Here is a 21,811-nt window from a genome sequence, read left to right on the forward strand (position 1 = left end):
TATCTAATTATATATATATATATATATATATATATATATATGTATATATATATATATATATAAAACATGCATATATGTATACATATATACATTATAATTATTATTAGCTATTATAACTGTCTCATGCTATAGGTATTGGTACAAATCCTCTTACCAGAAGGTTTCCATCTTTCTTGTGTTGGTTTTGCTTTGAATTTGCAAAGCTAGTAGCCAATACAAAAGCATGAGAATGTGGTCAATTCTATATCTATCTATCCCATATCTATCTATCTATCTATCTATCTATCTATCTATCCCATATCTATCTATCTATCTATCTATCTATCTATCTATCTGCCTATCATATATAGTTATCTATCTGTCTATCCCATATCTATCTATGTATCTATCTATCCATCCCATATCTATCTATCATATATAGTTATCTATCTATCTATCTATCCCATATCTATCTATGTATCTATCTATCTAGCTATCTCATATCTATCTATCTATCATATATAGTTATCTATCTATCTATCTATCTATCCCATATCTATCTATCTATCTATCTATCTATCTAATATCTATCTATCTATCTATCTATCCCATATCTATCTATCTATCTATCTATCCATCTCATATCTATCTATCTATCCCATATCTATCTATCTATCTATCTATCTATCTATCTATCTATCTATCTATCTCATATCTATCTATCTATCCCATATCTATCTATCTATCTATCTATCTATCTATCTATCTATCTATCTATCTATCTATCTATCTGCTATAGTTATCTATCTAATCGTCTCTCTCTCTGTCCATCTGTATGGATAGACAGTGGTGAACATAGGCTACAGACAGTGAGGGCTGCAGGGCTGTGCAGTGCAGTATATAGGCCATATATAGGCAGAGGATGTGTGCCCATTATTGGGGATTATTATTACCTATTTGCCATCTGACGTGTGAGGGACAGGATGGATTTGGCTAATAAGGGGGCTTCCTCTTTCCCGGAGTGTAGCTGGGATTTGGGGGTAGGGGTCAGGGTGGAGCTTGGGGTTGGGGATGGGAGGCTGCTCCCGGCCCTCAGCTGTATATAAGCCCCCTGTGTCCCCCTTCTGGACATTAGGAGCTCTCCACTATCACCGCCTGGGTTCTGGGACAAGCAGCAGGCTCCATGATTATGGATTACCATCTAAGCGACAAGTTCTCTCTAAAGCCCCAGGGTGGGAAAGCTGGCAGCGACTTCTACCTGGGGGCGGGGGGCGCCCTGGACCACGTTATGGACACGCTGGACAATGACTCTTACTACAGCAAGACCCCAGTGGGCAAATGTGTGCAGCAGGCCTTCAGCGCCATCCAGAGGAGCGAGCACCACGGGCGGATGGACAGGAGCCCCCCGGGGCAAGACGGCAGCGGTAAGGCGGGCGGCAGCGGACAGGTTAAACGCACCGGCAATGCACGCGACACAGGCAGACAATGCCCGAGACTGAGAGACCACCACTCCCAGGGATCGCTGGCGATAATGTGCATGTGTCTACATATATATAATAGCCACGATCCGCCCACGGCATGGAGCAGGCGAGGTGCTTACACTCATCTCCAAGGATAGTTAGAACTCACGATTTGACAACTATCCGCATTATTCTGTTATTGATCATGATTTATGATATGTGAACATTAGTATAAAACCCATGTATCACCAACAAATATTCATTAACCAATAGGATATAATAGCACAACGCTTGAATTGGTTTATATCTATAGATATTGAACTAACATTTATTGGCCAGATTAAGCTTTAAGATCACCCTCATCATCAGTATCTATATAATATCTATCTATCTATCCCATATCTATTCTCATATCTATCTAGAAATAAAAACAAAAAGCAGCACAAAATTGCAATAGGGTGCAAAAGCCTTCCAGACATCTACCAAACCTTTACAATAGATCCAGGAGAAATGAAGGCAGCACACCAATAAATGAAAAAATCCCTGCAGTTTATTGGCCCATGTGCGACGTTTCGGTCCCAAGTGTGGACCTTTTTCAAGCCAGTGTACTAACTTATCCCTCAAATTTGTCTCACATTTATAAGATACAAGAGGAGAAAAAGGCTTGGAAAAGGTCCACACTTGGGACCGAAACGTCGCACATGGGCCAATAAACTGCAGGGATTTTTTCATTTATTGGTGTGCTGCCTTCATTTATCCTGGATCGATCTATCTATCTATCTATCTATCTATCTATCTATCTATCCCATATCTATCTATCCCATATCTATCTATCTATCCCATATCTATCTATCTATCTATCTATCTATCCTATCTATCCCATATCTATCTATCCCATATCTATCTATCTATCTATCTATCTATCTATCTATCTATCTATCCCATATCTATCTATCCCATATCTATCTATCCCATATCTATCTATCTATCTATCTATCTATCCCATATCTATCTATCCCATATCTATCTATCTATCTATCTATCTATCTATCTATCTATCTATCCTATCTATCCTATCTATCCCATATCTATCTATCTATCTATCTATCTATCTATCCCATATCTATCTATCTATCTATCTATCTATCTATCTATCCCATATCTATCTATCCCATATCTATCTATCTATCTATCCCATATCTATCTATCTATCCTATCTATCCCATATCTATCTATCCCATATCTATCTATCTATCTATCTATCTATCTATCCCATATCGATCTATCTATCTATCTCATCTATTTCACTATTTATATTTTAGCCCCATCCCATAAGATATAAGCTCATGAAGTAGCTGAACTAGGGGCAAAGATTGGCAGAATCTGGCTCATGGGTTTCTGTGTTAGTAATCTATTCTGGTAATAATATTGGAAAACCACATTTCCTCTTCCTTTATGTAACTTTTGGGTTGTATGTGAGAAATTAGCGAAAATCAAAGAATTCCTCAATGGCTGAGAATGTGCGGTAAATGGAGAAGCAAATAACGTGCGAGTCCTGGGTGGATCCGTGTTTTGTACCCGGTACATGGGACTGATCAGCATGTCCGGCAGCTCTGTGCACATCGGTCTCCTCATACAGTCACCCATGGGCACCGTGCCAGGCTGAGAAGAATATGATCACTCCTAAATACCTGCCCTTATCAGTCCCGGCACTAAGTGATCGGAGCAAGAAGTGGCTGTGTCCCCCTAGTCCCCATGGCTGCCCTGGATGGCGACTGTCAGCCATGGGGCTCAGGAATCCCCTGGGAAACATGGCTGCGCCAACACAGGCCCATCAATAGTGCAGCGGGTGACAGAGAGAGAAAGAATAGGCAGAAGAGACAGAGAATAGGGAAATTAGATGGATGGCTCCATATAGAAATGATCGACAGATCAGATCAATATCTATCTATTATATCAGCATATGGATGGTTAGATCAGCTATACAGATATATATATATATATATACTATATATGCAGAATATATATAGAGATAGCTAATAGGTAGATCGATAGATGATAGATAACAGGTAGATCATTGATCATATGTATGTATGATCAGACACAGATATATACAGATCCATGAGTAGATGGCTAGATACGCTGCACTCTTGGTTGCATGTATAGCTGTCTGCATAGTGTCGGCTACACCTATAGCTAATCTGCCCTCTGTGTCTCCGTCTATGGCAGTGAGCTATGGCATGGCCAAGGTGGAGGGGCAGCAAGCGGCGCCCCTGGAGACCTGCTGCGGTGTGCGTGGATCGCCGGGGAAGGGGCCGCAGGAGAAGGGAGAGCTGGACGAGCTGGCGGAGAAATGCGACAGTAACGTGTCCAGCAGTAAGAAGCGGCGGCACCGCACCACCTTCACCAGTCTGCAGCTGGAGGAGCTGGAGAAAGTCTTCCAGAAGACGCACTATCCGGACGTGTATGTGCGGGAGCAGCTGGCGCTCAGGACCGAGCTCACCGAGGCCAGGGTCCAAGTAAGTGCCAGGGGGAGAGCCACAAGGGTTGGCACCGGATCTGTCTATTATCTATCTATCCGTCTATCTATCTATCTATCTATCTATATCTATCTATATATCTGTTATCTATCTATCTATATCTATCTATCTATCTATATCTATCTATCTATATCTATCTATCTATCTATCTATCTATCTCTATCTATCTATCTATCTATCTATCTATCTATATCTATCTATCTATCTATATCTATCTATCTATCTATCTATCTATCTATCTATCTATCTCTATCTATCTCTCTTATATCTATCTATCTATCTATCTATATCTATCTATATATCTATCATCTATCTATCTATCTATATCTATCTATCTATCTATCTATCTATATCTATCTATCTCTCTCTATCTATCTATCTATCTATCTATCTATATCTATCTATATATCTATTATCTATCTATCTATCTATCTATCTATCTATCTATCTATCTATCTATATATCTATGTCTATCTATCTATCTATCTATCTATATATCTATCTATATCTATCTATGTCTATCTATCTATCTATCTATCTAATATCTGTCTATGTAGAAAAAAGATGCGCATACATGAATTGGCCAATTTATGCACTAAGAACCTTCTTATTTGTAAGTACATCTTACTGTGTAATAACACAGTTTAGATTCAGTGTTATTATGAGTGTTTGCATATATCTTAGCTTATATAGAGCGCTGCTGTGTTTTCTTTTTCTATATAATGCAGCTATGGCAGCTTGCACCTGTTCACACTTAGGAGGTGCTGGTCAGGTTTTTTCTATCTATGTATCTATCTATTATCTGTCTATCTGCCTCTGTGTGTATATACTGTACATATATCCAGTAAGATGGAGCAGAAGGTTTATTATTTGCAGTTACAATAAAATAGGATAACCATCAGCCCTATACTCCAAGCTGTGCCACACCTGTAATTTGTATTTTTCTTGCTGCCTTTGCTTCCTGTAATATTGCACGTGATGCAGAAGTAATGGGCTGCCCCACTATTACCTGTCCAGCGTTTTCCTGTGTTGCACTTTTTTGTGTAATTTCTGATTCCAGCTGGGTAGTGACACTATGGTTTCTGTAGATAGAAATTAAAAGTGGTGTAATAAACACAAGACAACAGCAAAGCAAGACACAAAACAGAGGGGGTAATACAATGACCCTATATAGAGGAAGATACCTGCACATTGTCAGGGTTGTCTAGCTATTATATTTTGGGATTTGTGAATACTTTGTATGCAATATTATAATGTGATCACTCATATGTTATTTTATAATAATATTTTTTATTTTGTTTATTTTACTCGCTTACATAGCCCCATTGATTGCGCAGCGCTTTACAGACATCATCATCTGAATTATAATTCCTAATAACATATCCTTTATTCTAATATGAAGATTAGAAAAGCAGAAAGATTAGACTCCACATTTCAATCACTCAGCAGATACTTGTTCCAGATAACCCTATAAAAAAATATTCAGAATTGAGAGTCCTCAGTGGTTGATACCTTTTAATGGCTAACTGAAAAGATGGTAACACATTGCAAGCTTTCGAGACTACTCAGGTCTCTTCTTCAGGCTAGACTAATACAAAATCTGAAGACTCACATATTTATGTACAACACAGCACAGAAAAAATGCAATAGATGAGACAAGTGACGTGAAGCAGAACTATCAATATGGGAGAGGGAGAAACATAAATATAAACATTGGACCAGTTCATAGATAAGGAGTCCGGATGTTTTATAGTCCTCTGATTGGGGTCTCCTAATGTGATGTGATGACCCCACCAGGTCTTGAAAGCAAATTCCTTAATTGATGTAAAAAGACATAAATCCTTGCGACACATTCATTCCAGCACTGAGAGTGTCAAAGGTCGTCATAAATTTATATCTTTTCAGATAACGCTATAAGCACTTACACTGTATATCTGCACAATGTGAGATTTTGCAGTCACATAATGTTTTTTTTCTTTTTATACCAATGCCATTAAATCTGAATATCATTTAGGCTGGAATCTCACCTGTAGTTGTAATACCAATATTGCCAAAGAGTTTATGCCATTTGTGAGCTAAACCCAGGAGTGAATCCAATAAGAAAAAAAATGTATAAAGGAACGTATGAAGGTCGGTTTACATGGACTGACTGGGGGCACGATATGACTGCCGATTGGTAAAGTTTCACTGATCAATGGTCATTTGAATGCCTGTTTACACAGGCAGATGAAATAAATGATGCGCACCAAATGATCTATACTAGGTTTAGGTTTACACAGGATGTCGAAATTCAGAAAAAGTTGATTTTTTGTGCTGGGAAAAGTTAATTTCACGCCTTGAAATGTTGACTTGTTCGTTGGATGATCGCCAGCAAGACAATTGTGAAATTACCATTTTTAATCACATTGGTTCACGATTATCTTGCAGTAAAAATGTCCTTTTAGGCTAAGTTCCCACAATGAGTATTTTGTGAGTTTTTGATTTAATAGATTTCTTTTTTTTACCTTTAGATTTTTATTAGGCTACTTGTGTTTTTTTCATTATGTTTGTGCATTTTTTAAATAATGTCTTTGATGCTGTAGTCATGTTGCAAATAAAGCAGCTTTGATTTTAATATTTTTGGGTATTTGGCCTTGAGAAAATGTTATTGACACGGTATTATTTGGACTTCTTGCATTTTTAGTGCATTTCCTCATCGGAATGCATATGCAATTTTACCTGAGGATCTTCTGCATCTAATGCAATTCTGGGGGAAAATCCAGACATAAAACTCAGCGTACCCGGAAGAGAAATTTACATGTTGAAAATTAAAAAAACAAAACCAAAAAAAAACACTGCAGGTCAGTTTACACTGCATAAAAAAAGCACAGAGGGCAACCACATTGTTGGAACTTTAAGAAGCTGCATTTTTGGCTCAACAAAAATACGCAGCATCAAAATCTTTCCAAAAACTCATGGTTGGAACCTAACCTAACACTGCTCTCTCTATATTGTGTCCACTCCGGTAAAGGCTTGCATCAAAACCTGCAGCAAATATTACTTAATCCTACGTGTGTGAATGCGGCATTGCGAACATGTAGAAATATCGGTTTTATCAGTAGCACAAAGAATACAAAGGAAGGAAAAACAATTGTCTTAAATGGTGTATATTCAGCCATTTGTAGGTCATTAGTTTGCATTTAGAGTCTTCTTAGTTATGTCTTCTAAAAAAATGCAAAGTGTCCGCCATAAATTCTAATATATTAGTTTAATTTTTTTGTGATTGCAACACATTCATGTGAGACACCCTTGGTTTTGCATCGTCTTTTGCAGCGGTCTAGTCAGTCCATATTGGATCCAAGTTTTATCATCTCGGATTTCTGATGTGGTTCTTTCTTAGGCTGGGTTTCCATATGACAGTGGTGGATGCCCTGTTGTTGTAAGCCTGAGGCAGATACAAGCATAGATGAGCACTTTGTACAACTATCCAGGATCCGTAGCTGGAGCAAAAGCACCAGAAAAACAATCCAGTGCAATAAATGATCCCCCAGATCACTGGTGATGATCTCATAGAATGCTATGGGATCAGCATCAGTTTCTATCTGTCCGGTTAACCAGTGCTTTATTTCTGCTCCATAAACACAGGATTACCTGATAGATGTGATATGCGGAAACAAAGGCATAGGGTTTCTTTACATAGTCTTTCAATATAATAAGGAAACTGATGACACAACTGATTCCAAAGTTATCTGTCAGTTTTATGTTCTCATTAGTTCTGTTATGATGCCAGATGACTCTCTGAGCTGTGCAGTAACACTACATACATATATACAGTATATATATATATCATTCTCTTACCGTCACTTAATATATTGAAAAAGTGTGCAAGTTACTAATATTCACAAAGGGTCAAACAGACATCCGTTTTTTTCTTTCTGCATACAAGTGCTGATCTGTGGTTTTCACGGATGGCTCTCTCGTACTTGTCATAGTCTATGGGACCATTCACATGTCTATGATTTTCCGTGTGGTCATTGCCAAAAAATTGGCAACATGTCCGATTTTGATGCAAGTGTCGGATTAGAATCGGCAATGCAAGTCTATGGGTTCATGAAAAAATGAGAAAGGAATTGGACAACATCCGAGCGTGGTCCAATTTTCATGAATTGTCACATAGGAGGAGGTAGAGAAACTTTTTTTTTTCTCCACGCGCGAGAAAACCTGATGACACTCGGGCCACACTCTGACCAAAGTCTGATCAAAATAATCGGTCCGTTTTTCTTGTACGCGAGAAAAACGGTCATCTGAATGAAGCCTGAAGCTGACACATTCCATTAGTATGAATGTGTATTATTATTTTAAAATTCTTTTTCGCTCCATCCTCTATCCCCATAAGAAATGGTGAAATGGTTCCTAAACAGAAATAATCAATTATAAACCATCTCAATAAAAATAAGGATAAAAAAAATAAAGACAGACAAGTGTCAGTCCAACTTCAATTCTTTATTTCACATAATATAAAGAAATAAAAACCCAATTTCCAAAAATAAAATAGAGACATCTCCACATTTAAATTATTATTATTATTATTATTATTATTATTATTAATCATTATTTTGCCATATTTTTACTTTTTTTTTAATCTTGTTGCTGACAATGATGTAATCAGTTTTCAATTATTTTTATTTTTTTATTTTTAGGACCACGCCAGTTTTACATAGCAGTATTTAGACCCTTTGTTGCATCATCATTTGTAAGCCAGAGGCTGGTCCAACACAAAGAAGAGGTGCAAATCTTCCCATTCTTGATTTTGCCTCTCCTGTTTTTTTCCTTTATACATCCAAATACTAATGCAAAATATTTGGATTGTACAGCCACTTTACATGGATCCTATCGCCAGTATTATGTGCCAGTATTTCATCGTACAAATACTGGTGCAAAATCCTGATAAAACACTGATAGGTGAAAGTGTCCTAAAAAAGTGAATGGCATCAGTTGATATTAGCCCATAAATATAAATATTTTTTAATTAACATATACTCTATAAATGTAACTTTCTTATACTATTTGGAAACACATTTTATAAAAGAAAACAAATACAAAGTAACAGAATCTGGCCTATTTCCTTACAGTTCGATCTGATATTAGATTTAGCAGGCTACTAAACATTCAGCTAACATTTCTCACTAGTGTAAAAATAGCATATTAATCTAATTCAAGCCATAAAGGTCAGATCCACGTGTTTTTCAATTACTTTTCACAGTTTTTGGTGCTATGTTTAGGAAGTTTTAGCTATAGAAACATACATCAGCAACATGTTTCTCGGTGATTGGAATGGTATAATTTACAACTTATTTATTTTGTGTGATTTTGAAATGTATTTCTTTTGTTCAAAGCAGGTTTCATTTTTGCTTCTGTGATTTATATAACACCAACATACTCCTGAGCACAGTACAGATTGATCCTATTCATATTAGTCCCTGTCCTAGACAGGGCCGGCCCGAACGTATAGGCGAACTAGGCGGCCGCCTAGGGCGCCGACCCAAAGGGGGCACCAGAGAAAAAAATCGAAAAAATTATAAAAAATCTTTTCAAAAGGCAAAAAGTTTTAGGGATGGAAAGAAAAGTGTACATATTTAAGGGCAAATATGACGCAAGAGAGGTTGGTTGGGTTGGCAACAATTTCGATAGAATCTGAAGTTGCTAAACAAATTAATCTCGGTGACTTAGTGTCATCCTTTTAAAAAAAAAAAGGCAAGGAAACAAAAATTTTAAATACCTATGGTCGTTTTTGTTTTGTGTTATTGATTACTTTGTATATATTTGTCCTATACAACTTCTCAGAAGATTAAAGAGTTAGGACAGAGTTAATGAATCATTGCTGTTGTGGTTTATTTTGCTCCTAAATTTTTATCCCAAGTTTTCATCTACTGCCAAGAATAGTAGGGGCGCAACAAAATAGTTTCGCCTAGGGCGCCTTAATCTCTCGGGCCGGCCCTGGTCCTAGATGAAGCTCTCGATCTAATTCCCTTACTCTAGACACCCATAAGCTAACCTATTGATATTGGAATTTAGGATGAAACCAAATTACCTGCATGAAACTGACGCGAACACAGGGAAAACAAACAAACACCACTCGTTTGATTAAATCGGAGCATATTCGCAATGTTTGGCCTGAATGTTTCCCACAAACACTGGAATATTGACATAATGTAAAACAAGACCAGGCTTGCAGTAGAAGAGACACCAGCGTCTGACGGTGGCACACACTGTGTGATGCATTTAGTGCACTTTGCTAGACATATGGATTTTTCTTAACTTTTCTCCATGAAAATGCCATCTCTTGGTTGGCTTAGTTTACAAATTGGCAGCAAACTTGTGTGATTAATAATGAATTTAGTTAATTTTAGGAGTCCAATTAGCCATTACCTCCATTCAAGACACTTTAGGAAACAGACTAGTGAGGGGTCTAAAGTGTGTCTAAAACACGAATACACGTGAGCCAGCTTTATGGCGTTATTAGTTTTTTTATACAAATATTTTAGCATTATGTTTAGCAAAGAAGCAAAACAAAACCCAGTTCTGACAAATCATATTAATTCTTACAGGCCACATTGCTACTGGAGTGCAACATATTGCATTAATCAAAATGCTCTTCTCCATTTTATTAAAAAATAAACAGATTTTGACCAATCTGATACTGATGACAATAAATATATTTTCCTGTGAATTGAATCATATAAAAAGTCATATTTTTTATGGATAGTTTTTCATATATATTTTTGTAAAATAAGTCAAAACCTAGATACAACCATTAGTGTATCACCAGCCTTCCTGATGTCTCCTGTATGCAGTTTGGCCATTGTAGGTTCCCCAGATCTGGGTAAGTCTCGTCCAGATTCACTCAGCGGTGAATCCCACATGTGTTCTATATTTTTAGTTCCCACAGATTGATGATGTAGTGTGTTTTCATATTAAAGATTCTGGAATTGTTCAGTCATCTGAAAGGAATGTCTTTGTGTTAAACACACTGTCATGAAATCTAGTGGCTTTATCAGGCCTACATAATCTGTGGCTTTTCAGATTTGAGGAGTAACGTGTCCCTCAAAAATGACACATGTTATGCCAGGATCTGAAGTTCCCCAAGCTATACCAGAGGAGCCAGTTCCCCCGGCATTGTAAGTGCCCTTCATAACACGTGCATGTGCCTTTTCACTGTGTAACATATCATTAGGTCTAATAGTAACCTCCGTAGCATTCACCAGAAGTAAACCTGTACCTAATTTATCTCACCGGTCGCCCTTCCTGCCTCACATCAGTGTAGTAATTGGCACCCATTTAAAGGAGATTGTCAAGGTCTTTTTTTTCTCCCCAGTGAAAGAGTCTCATTACTAAATTCTCCTAACATGTTCTCCACGTTCCCTGGGGAGACTTCAGGAAATATTTTTTCCACCCACAGACATGATGAATACATTTACCATGCTGAATTTTTCCTTTCTTTTATTCCTAGGCATTTATTTCACCAGTGCCATATTTATTGTCTCTTGGTAGCAGTAAATCTCTTTATTAACCGTTTGAAGATAGACTTTAGCTAAGAGGCCTCCCGTCCACTGGGAACGATGGTGCTGGATACATATGAGAGCTGATGCTGAAAATGGCCCACATGAAATGACGCTATTACCAGCGATGCCGTGCTATGTATACCTTAAGGGGAGAATTTTTCATTATCCTTAGCAGTTTTTGGCTTTGAACTTAATTGAGTTATTTTCTACAAACTCTTTTAACAGCAAGGCTTGTTGTAAGTAAATACATCGTTCCAATAAAACAGGTTTCTAATGGAAGAAATCTGCTTCCTATTTATTACGTGTGATGTAGGTTGTGACAGCACTACACATGTCATGTCGGATCTGTATCACATTATAGTCATTATTAGGGGGAAGGAAAAATACATTGGACTTTGCTAATATCATCACCTCGATTGTGTAACTTTCCTCTGTGTGAAAAGTCAAATTTATAAATTCTGTTAGGAGCAAATACACTAAGGCCACATTCACACGTTCAGTATTTGGTCAGTGTTTTACCTCAGTATGTGTAAGCCAAACTCAGGAGCGGGTGACAAATACAGAAGTGGTGACGTGTTTCTATGATACTTTTCCTCTGATTGTTCCACTCCTCATTTTGGCCTTCAAATACTGAGGTAAAAACTTCACGAAATACTGAATGTGTGAATATGGCCTCAAAATGTATAAGATATTTGTGCTTCAAATGTCTCCACTATTCACAGCCACCATAACCACATCCAGTCATCATTTGTGGACACATAGAGCAGAACTGTCTAGAAGAAAAACTGTCTTTGTTGTGTTGCCCGTAACAACCAATCACAGTTCAGCTTTCATTTTGCTACAGCAGTTTAAGAAATGTAAATTGTGCTTGCTATGGACAACGAAGACAGTTTTTCTTTTAAACATTGTAGGCCCGACTTTTATGCATTTTACACAGTTCGGTTCCTGTATTTTAAACATGTAGCAGATACACACAACGAGGAGTAGTCAAAAAAATCAAATCTAAGCTTACAAGATCTTTTAAAGGTTTCATAAAAAGCTGTGTAGCATGCTTTACTAAGAGAACATACTTATTGTAATACTGACAGGTCTGTTCTCTGGTCTGTTGTTAGGCTTGGTACTTGTGTCCCTCCTTTACATTGCTGATTCTGAGTGACTCACTAAAGCTACATTCACAAGTATCAGGTAGACAATTAATAATGTCTGTCTAATAAGAAAAAGCCCTCACCAGAAACAGGTCCAAATATGGTCCCATCATGGTGCCTAATGGCCATAGGACAAGAAAGTAGCATTCATAGGTAACACTATTATCGGTTATACTGTCAGATTCCCAATGGTAAGTTCCAAAATTGATATAAGAAACTGAGCTTGAGCTTCCGGCATATGTGATCAAGCCCCTACGTTATTTCATACATTAGCTTCATTCATTAATCTAACTCATCTGCAACTAAATTAGGACAGAACTCAGCCCCTATATGTTTTTTTCTTCATTTTTCTTCCCTAGTTAGTTGATGAGCCATTTTACTAAACTGTAAGAAATTCAATATAAGTTTTTATTTGCAAATGACACCCAAATCTATTGGATCTTAGAAGGAACCTGACAAGAGGTTTATGTTCCCCGATCCCTGATCCTCTGGCTGAGTTACTGCAGCTGTGACTAAGGACGCTGCGTGTGCCTGAAACGCGAAAGTCTGTGACCAATAGTGATCACAGATTTTATACCTTTTTAATGGATTTCTAATAAAGAAGCAAAGCTTTTGTATTTTCCATGGTTGTGCCGTCAATTCCTTTTTCTCCAATTGTTTACTGCAGCTGTGTATGTTTTGTGACATTTTGGAATAAGCAGACTTTGAAAAGCCGGCCTCGGACCAGGTGTCTCAGCTGACTAACCTGACAAAGGTCCCCAGTAGCCGTTCCCACCCTGCTTCTCTAGACTGACAAGGCCTCTCCCTATGAGTGCGGGCAGGGAGAAGAAATCAGGGACCTTCATTAGACTAGCCATTAGTGATGAGCGAGTATACTCATTGCTCGGGTTTTTCTGAGCATGCTCGGGTGTCCTCCGAGTATTTTGGCGTGCTCGGAAATTTAGTTTTCGTCGTCTTAGCTGCATAAAGGCTGAATACATGTGTGGAATGCCTGTTTGCTAGGGAAATCCCACATGTATTCAGCCTGTCTACAAGTCGCAAATCATGCAGCTGAGACGACGAAAACTAAATCTCCGAGCACGCCAAAATACTCGGAGGACACCCGAGCAACGAGTATACTTGCTCATCACTACTAGCCATCTGAGATGCCTTGTCTCAGACCAGCTTTCTGAAGTATGCTTAGTCTGAAATGCCACAGTTTCAGAGTAAAACACGAACAAATACAGTAGCGCAACAAGTAACTGATCCATGCTACCATGAAACTGCTAGCAGGTTCCTCTTGAGGTGCTATACATTTTACTTACATTTGAAAATAATTTCTATAGAAATAGATCTTGACTGAATTAATCCAAACTCTATTTTGGCATCAGTTTTATTCCCGTAGGAATTAATTTCTTTTTGTTACAGAATTCTTTCCTTTTTTTGTATGCGAAACACAGACCAAATTTGCCTTTTATCAAAGAGTCCTAAGAGTGGTGTAAAATGAAGAATTATTATGCAAGTAGAAATTATTCCAAAACATTGTATCATATATTTAGTTCATTTGTATGTGATACAAACTGATATGTAAATACAGTGTTAGTTCAATCAGTATTCATTTTTATTGTTTGACAAGATTAAAAAAGCAAAAAGCAAAAACACAACTTTTTGTTATGAAAAGAAAACCAGGTCAAAAAAAGGGCCGCATTCATTTCCTTAGGATGAATGTCATATTAACCTAAGTGTTTGTATATTCTTTTTCTTTTTAAATGTTTTGTAAAATATTTTCTTGTTGTGGTTCACATTAATTCATATGTGATTAAAATTGTTTTGCATCAGTTTGGCCAAAAATTTGTTATAAATTTGCTGCAAAATTATTAGATTTAAAAACTGACTAAAATACTGTCTTTCTTAACCTAACATATTTGTATCCAAAGCGAAAAAAAATAGCAAAAAAAAAAAAAAGAGCTCGTTGTTTCTCAGGGTTTCATAAAAGAATATTTCAAGAATTCATTGAAAACTGATGAACACTAAAATCAACTTTGTGCTTTCAGTTTCTTTCAGTTTGGATCAGTTTTGCAATAAAAAATAAACCCCAAAAAGCGGTATAATAAATAGATAAATACGTGCTACATGATCACTAGTGTGAACCCAAGCGTATATTTATGGGCTGGATCTTATGGTAATGTACTATGTATTTGCCTTGGATGCTAAATCAATATAATATATTTGTCAAACTGAATGTCGGTTTTACTGCCAATTTAATATTAGAAACATATCCCAGATTTTATGGTGAAGCAAGGTGCAAAAATTCAACATGTTTAGTTAATAAAAAATTCCATTTGCTATCAATATATATATTTTATAGGACGTGCTTGGCCTTAAAGGGCTAGTGCAGAATACAATATAGGGATTTTCTCCAACCAGTATTTTTGTAATATTTTTTTATATTCGCTTTATGTAGAAGTGATTTAAAACACTAAGAATTATTGTGTTGGTCAAGAACTCTTTCCTATTCCAAATTTAGTATAATTTAGAATATTAGTCTTAAAATAAAATAGAAGAAATACACTGCTGCTTGTTACCGATTGAGCTAATGAAGTGACAATCGGTAACGATAAAATAGAATTAGTTACAGCAAAAAAAAAACTTTCAAGCTAAAAAATATTGTGGTTGAGATTTTAAAAAGTGACAAAAAGAGAAACCAACTACAGCCCAGCTTTCATTTTTTTTAGTTGCCTTGAAAAATATAAGCCTCGCCGTGATTGGTTGCTTTGTGCAACAAAGATTTCTCTTTTAGACGGTTTTTCGAAATTTTGTTCTGTTTGAACTTCAGTAAATTATGCAGATCTTAAATGGAGTTGCCTTTTTTAAGCTTTTTGCTAGATGAGTTCCCTGATGATAGGTTGATCAAAGTCATAAGCTTAAGGTTCAGCATGTAAAAATAGGGATCAAATACTGATATGATGTGGATTGTTAGGCCGGAGTCACACTACAGCGAGATACGGCCGAGTCTCGCAGGTTAAAACCAAGCTCTGGCACCGGCACTCCGGAGCGGAGCGTGCAGCTCCATGTATTGCTGTGCGGCTGCACGCTCTGCTCTGGAGTGCCGGCGCCAGAGCTTGGTTTTAACCTGCGAGACTCGGCCGTATCTCGCTGTGTGTGATCCCGGCCTAATTCTTACAATATATTTGCCTTTTCTTTTCACTTTGTATATCTTTTTTTTATATTTTTTTCTGACGTGTCCGCTTTCCTGCATGTTTGTTCAGTTTATGGCTAATGGATTAACTATGTTTTGGCTGCCAAAATACGTTTGTAAAAAAATGGAGCAAAAACGCTCATCTAAACTATGGAAAAAGCAAAATTTGTGTTTTTGAAATTTAAACGATTGACTTTTTTGTGTGCTAAAATCAAGATGCAGACAGATCTTTGCTGAATAAAAAAATGCAGGCATAAAAAATGGTAAAATGCGAATAAAATCACATAAAAATGTTGCCATTTTTTTTTCAATTGAAGAAATACAGATCTATAATAATCACGTGTGAATGAGCTCTTGAGACGTGAAGGAACCCATCAGCAAGTTTAATTCCCCTAGCAATGTAGGCCAACTATTTGTAGTTTGTATTGAATTGGGGCCCAAGGAAATGTTGATTGGTGGTGGCATTAGTAGGTACTTTTGCCTGGGGTGTTCCATGTCATACGTCACTAATGCAGAGGTATAATTACTATTTTAGTTGCCAGTTGTCAATTCCACTTATTGATTGTCATATGGTGGCAAGGGCTGGAAAGTTTGATGAAAGGCTAAAGGGACCCAAAGGAATAAGACTGGAATTAATACACTTTGTAGGGAATAATGCACAGCAGACATCATAGGCTACTTTCACACTTGCGTTTTTTTGCGCTGCGCACCGTGCGCAGTGCAAACGCACATAGAAAGCGCATCATGCGTTTTTGTGTGTTTTTTTGCGGTTTTGCGCGCATTTTTAATAAAAAACGCATTTTTTTGCGCTGACGTGCGCATTACTATGCGCACATCAGCACACCCATAGACTATAATGGATGGTTGGGTGAAAAAAAACACATTGCGTGCGCATGCGTTTTTTTGGGACAAGTCAGATGCACAAAAAATGCAACAGAGTGCATTTTGTGCGCCCGAGCGCACACTACAAAAAAACGTACAAACGCATGTGTATGCGCACCCATGTAAGGAATAGGAAAAAAAAACGCATGTGTTTTTTTGCGCAAAAAGCAGCGCAAAAAAACGCAAGTGTGAAACCAGCCATACATGAGCCAACTGGATGCGTCGGAAAACTTTTTCTGGATTTGATTCTATTTGACAGTGTATTGTCATACTGATAATTGAAAGGAAGTGTGTGGAAGAACAGGTTGTTATGAGGGTAATTTACATTACAATGGTTAGGCTGTAGTTATTGATTTCTTTTAAGTTCTCACGTTTTTAAATTCTTTTGAGGGTAGGGAAGAGGTTAAATGTTGTCTTTTGCATTACACTCTCATATCATAGGCCCTCACATACCTGATTGCGCTGTCTCTGTAGCAGCTTCCATGGTTCTCTGCAGAGGTCTTCAGCACTTCTGGCATTGAGTCCAATATGATCAATAATATGCATATCCCCCGTGTGACCGCATGGACAACAGTGCTGGAAGTACCAAAAACCCGTGTGGGAAACCAGGGAAACTGTGGATGCTTTAGAAATAGGATAAGAAGACAAGTAAGGGCCCAGGATAGATTTGTATAATAGTTATATAAAATTAACTCCTTCCCTCCCCTCTGTTTATTATGCTTTGGGCTCTGAATAGACACCTAAGCATAAGAAACATCTTTTCAAGGACTTTTTTGGGGTCTAAATAGAATCTGTCGACCTATCCAAGCAAATCTGCCTGAACTAGGAGATTAGCTCATCTCTAGTGGCTAATTTTAGACAGAGTAAACTGATGGATGAAACACATTTTGCAGTTTTAGACCGTCTATGTTTATACCACCTTTTAATTGGCTTACGTTGTTCTAAAACTTGTTCAATTTCTATCTATCTATCTATCTATCTATCTATCTATCTATCTATCTATCTATCTACAATGGGGGAGAAATAAGTATTTGATCCCTTGCTGATTTTGTCATTTTGCCCACTGACAAAGACCTGAACAGTCTCTAATTTTAAGGGTAGGTTAATTTTAACATTGAGAGATAGAATATCAAAAATAAAACCAGAAAATCAAATTGTATAAATTATATAAATGTATTTGCATTTTGCAGTGAGAAAAAAGTATTTGATCCCTCTGGCAAACAAGACTTAACACTTGGTGGCAAAACCCTTGTTGGCAAGCACAGCAGTCAGACTTTTTTTGTAGTTGATGATGAGTTTTGCCAGGAGGAATTTTGGTCCACTCCTCTTTGCCGATTATCTCTAAATCATTAAGATTTTGAGGCTGTCACTTGGCAACTTGGAGTTTCAACTCCCTCCATAAGTTTTCTATGGGATTAATGTCTGGAGACTGGCTATGCCACTCCATGACCTTAATGTGCTTCTTTTTGGGCCACTCCTTTGGCTGTATGTTTTGGGTCATTATCTTGCTGAAAAACCCAGCCACGACCCATTTTTAATGTCTTGGCGGAGGAAAGGAGGTTGTCACTCAGGATATTATGGTACATGGCTCCATCCATTCTCCCTTCGATGCGGTGAAGTAGTCCTGTGCCCTTAGCAGAGAAACACCCCTAAAACATAAGGTTTCCACCTCCATGCTTGACAGTGGGGATGGTGTTCTTTGGGTCATAGGCAGCATTTCTCTTCCTCCAAACATGGCAAGTTGAGTTAATGCCAAAGACCTGAATTTTTGTCTCATCTGACCACAGCACCTTCTCCAAATCACTCACAGAATCATCCAGGTGTTCATCGGCAAACTTCAGACAGGCCTGCACATGCCTTGTTGAGCAGGGGGACCTTGCGGGCACTGCAGGATTTTAAACCTTTACGGCATAATGTGTTACCAATGGTTTTCTTGGTGACTGTGGTCCCAGCTGCCTTGAGATCATTAACAAGTTCCACCCATGTAGTTTTAGGCTGATCTCTCACCTTCCTCATGATCAAGGAAAGCCCACGAGGTGAGATTTTGCATGGAGCCCAAGATTGATGTCGATTGACAGTGATTTTGTATTTCTTCCATTTTCTTACTATTGCACCAACAGTTGCCTCCTTCTCACCCAGTGTCTTACATATGATTTTGTAGCCCACTCCAGCTTTGTGCAGGTCTATGATCTTGTCCCTGAAATCCTTTTAAAGCTCTTTGGTCTTGCCCATGTTGTAGAGGTTAGAGTCTGACTTATCAATTGAGTCTGTGGACAGGAGTCTTTTATAAAGGTGACTATGTAAGACAGCTGTCTTTAATGCAGGTAATGAGTTGATTAGGAGTGTCTAACTGGTCTGTAGGAGCCAGAACTCTTAATGGTTGGTAGGGGATCAAATACTTATTTTTTCACTGCAAAATGCAAATAAATTTATATAATTTATGCAATGTGATTTTCTGGATTTTATTTTTCATATTCTATTTCACAATGTTAAAATTAACCTACCCTTAAAATTATAGACTGTTCATGTCTTTGTCAGTGGGCAAACTTACAAAATCAGAAAAAGATCAAATATTTATTTCCCCCACTGTGTCTGTCTGTCTATCTATGTATCTATCTATCTATCTATCTATCTATCTATCTATCTATCTATCTATCTATCTATCTATCTAGCTCTTATCTATCTATCTATCTATCTATCTCTATCTGTCTGTCTCTATCATCTATTTCACTCTTATTATATTTTAACCCCATCCCATAAGATATAAGCAGTGGTCCGCAGTCAGAATACCAAGCAATGATATTATTATTATACATTTTTATAGCGCCATTTATTCCATGGCGCTTTACATGTGAATCAGCAATCTATCTAATATTTATCTATCATCAAGTGAATGAGGTCCGGGTACTGTTCTGGTACCCGAGACCAAACATTTTGTAACTGTTTGGCCGAACCCACCGGACCCGAACATCCAGGTGTCCGCCCATCTCTAATTTATATACTGTATTTAAGGGGTCAGAGTCTGTCCATTTGATATTGACTCCACCAAAATGGACACTGACTCCGACTTGACAGTCCCGATGCTTATAACATGATACTGTATGGGGATAGATTGAGCTACTAGTGTTCTGTCCCCATCAGTCTTCATTAGCCGTTGTACAGAGGTTGAGAAACAAGAGCCAAACGACTTCAATATTGTCGATCACACTCATTGAACAGCCTAAACTCAGCGCATGTAAATACAACCAAAATGTTTGAGTGTCATGGTGAAAGATGTGAGCATTATTTTATGTGGGCCTTATTTTAATTTTTTGCCTAGGGCCCCACTTTGTCAAAAACCGTCCCTGCTCATATCTATCTATCTAACTATCTATCTATCTATCTATCTATCTATCTATCTATCTACCTCACCTATGATAAAATATCAACAATGCAAAAATGGCTAATTGACACTTTGAAAAGCTGTATATATGAAAGCATCAGTACTGTGAAATAAAGATAGGAATTGAAGCTGTATTATTGAAATATGGATTCCTGACATAGTTTCACATCTTGGCTGTAGCTACAGCCTCATCACTCAGCCCAAGTGGTTTTCTTTCCACAAGGCACTATTCAAGTGAGCTGTGGTTGCATACACAAAACTGCCAGACACAGAAACCATCTCAAAGCTCTTGGAAATATACTTCTCACAGATTATGTTGTCCTATAATGTCGCTGCGGAGAGGCATAGGCTGCAGTACAGCTCACGTATAAATTAGTGGTCATACTTTTGCATTCATCATGCACTTTCTGAGTGAAACCTTTTATCTGTTTAAGGTCTGGTTTCAAAACCGCAGAGCTAAGTGGAGAAAGCGAGAACGCTATGGTCAGATTCAGCAAGCCAAAAGCCACTTTGCTGCCACTTATGATATTTCTGTCCTGCCAAGGAGTGAAAGCTACCCACAGGTAAATATGAATGCTGAAAATGTAACTGATCAGGAAGAATGTGCAGAATACAGAACCGCTATGTTAACATGTCATCACAAGTGTTTGGTACCAGTGGACACATATTACTGCAGATTTAGAGATTGAAAGGATGTTTTAAACCAAAGATCAATGCGAACAGTCAATATATCCGTGTTAGGCCACGTTCACACATTCAGTATTTGGTCAGTATTTTACCTCAGTATGTGTAAGCCAATACCGGGAGCTGGTGATAAATACAGAATTGGTGACGTGTTTCTATTATACTTTTCCTCTGATTGTTCCTCTCCTGGTTTTGGCTTACACATAGGTAAAATACTGACCAAATACTGAACGTGTGAGCGGGGCCTTATAGTGTGATATTTAATGGTGGGCTTCTCAAATTTGCATTGAGCCCTCAATAATATATCAGAAAAGTCATCCACATTTGAACAGTACGGTAAATGATAGGAGGCAGCAATCCTCACTTACAGAAAGAATGCATCTGTAATTGACAACCTTTCAAGGTTACATTCATAGTCAATAATAGTCAGTAATCTACCTTACGGATATGCAGCTTTTTTTTTAATGTACTTCTGCCCTTTTGTCCAAAACTGGGATCGCCTTAAACCTCTCCCACCAGGTGAAGTGCCTGCTATATGTTGCATCGAAGAGGGTATTAACTGAAAAAGTGGACATGCATGTCCGCGGCTCCTTTTATTCACTTGTATCAAAAACCAGCTACCAGACATTTATAGCATCCTGTGAGACATGTGGATATGACCTAAATTTCTGTCATAAGAATTTCACTTAATAATATGTATGCAAATAGCCTCTTCCGAGAGGAAGTGGACTAGAACTCTAGGGCCACCTTTTGGACATAGTAGTCCTAAAAGTCAGTATCCACCCTTTAACGAGCCTTGACTTAGAATATGGAGCCAAACCAGAAACTCCATTATTCTATATGTAGATTTAAACTTACAGAGGAGCATTGTTTGGCCTATAAGTCTTACTTATGCCATCTTGCCACTCTTCAGAAGAAAGACTTTACCCTTTGAACTTAAAGGGGTTGTCCTGTTTAAATTGATAAGTCTCCAGTCACTCTGTGTGATGACAGATTTCTGAATTCCCCCAGCACATGTGT

At 37.7% G+C, this 21,811-nt stretch overlaps 1 protein-coding gene across 1 annotated transcript in view; it reads left to right on the plus strand.

Annotated features, from left to right (window-relative positions):
- Positions 1-1,131: 1,131 nt before the first annotated feature.
- ALX1 (ALX homeobox 1) overlaps positions 1,132-21,811 on the plus strand; it is a 36,509-nt gene continuing 15,829 nt past the window's right edge. Inside the window, exons 1-3 of the mRNA XM_073556868.1 lie at positions 1,132-1,403; positions 3,669-3,958; positions 20,542-20,670. Of these exons, the coding sequence (XP_073412969.1) occupies positions 1,163-1,403; positions 3,669-3,958; positions 20,542-20,670 (660 nt within the window). The 5' untranslated portion in view covers positions 1,132-1,162. The remainder of the gene's footprint in view (positions 1,404-3,668; positions 3,959-20,541; positions 20,671-21,811) is intronic.

This window comes from Dendrobates tinctorius, unplaced genomic scaffold (genome assembly GCF_039654945.1).
Source record: "Dendrobates tinctorius isolate UK_male_01 unplaced genomic scaffold, ASM3965494v1 ptg000241l, whole genome shotgun sequence".
Classification (NCBI taxonomy): Eukaryota; Metazoa; Chordata; class Amphibia; order Anura; family Dendrobatidae; genus Dendrobates; species Dendrobates tinctorius.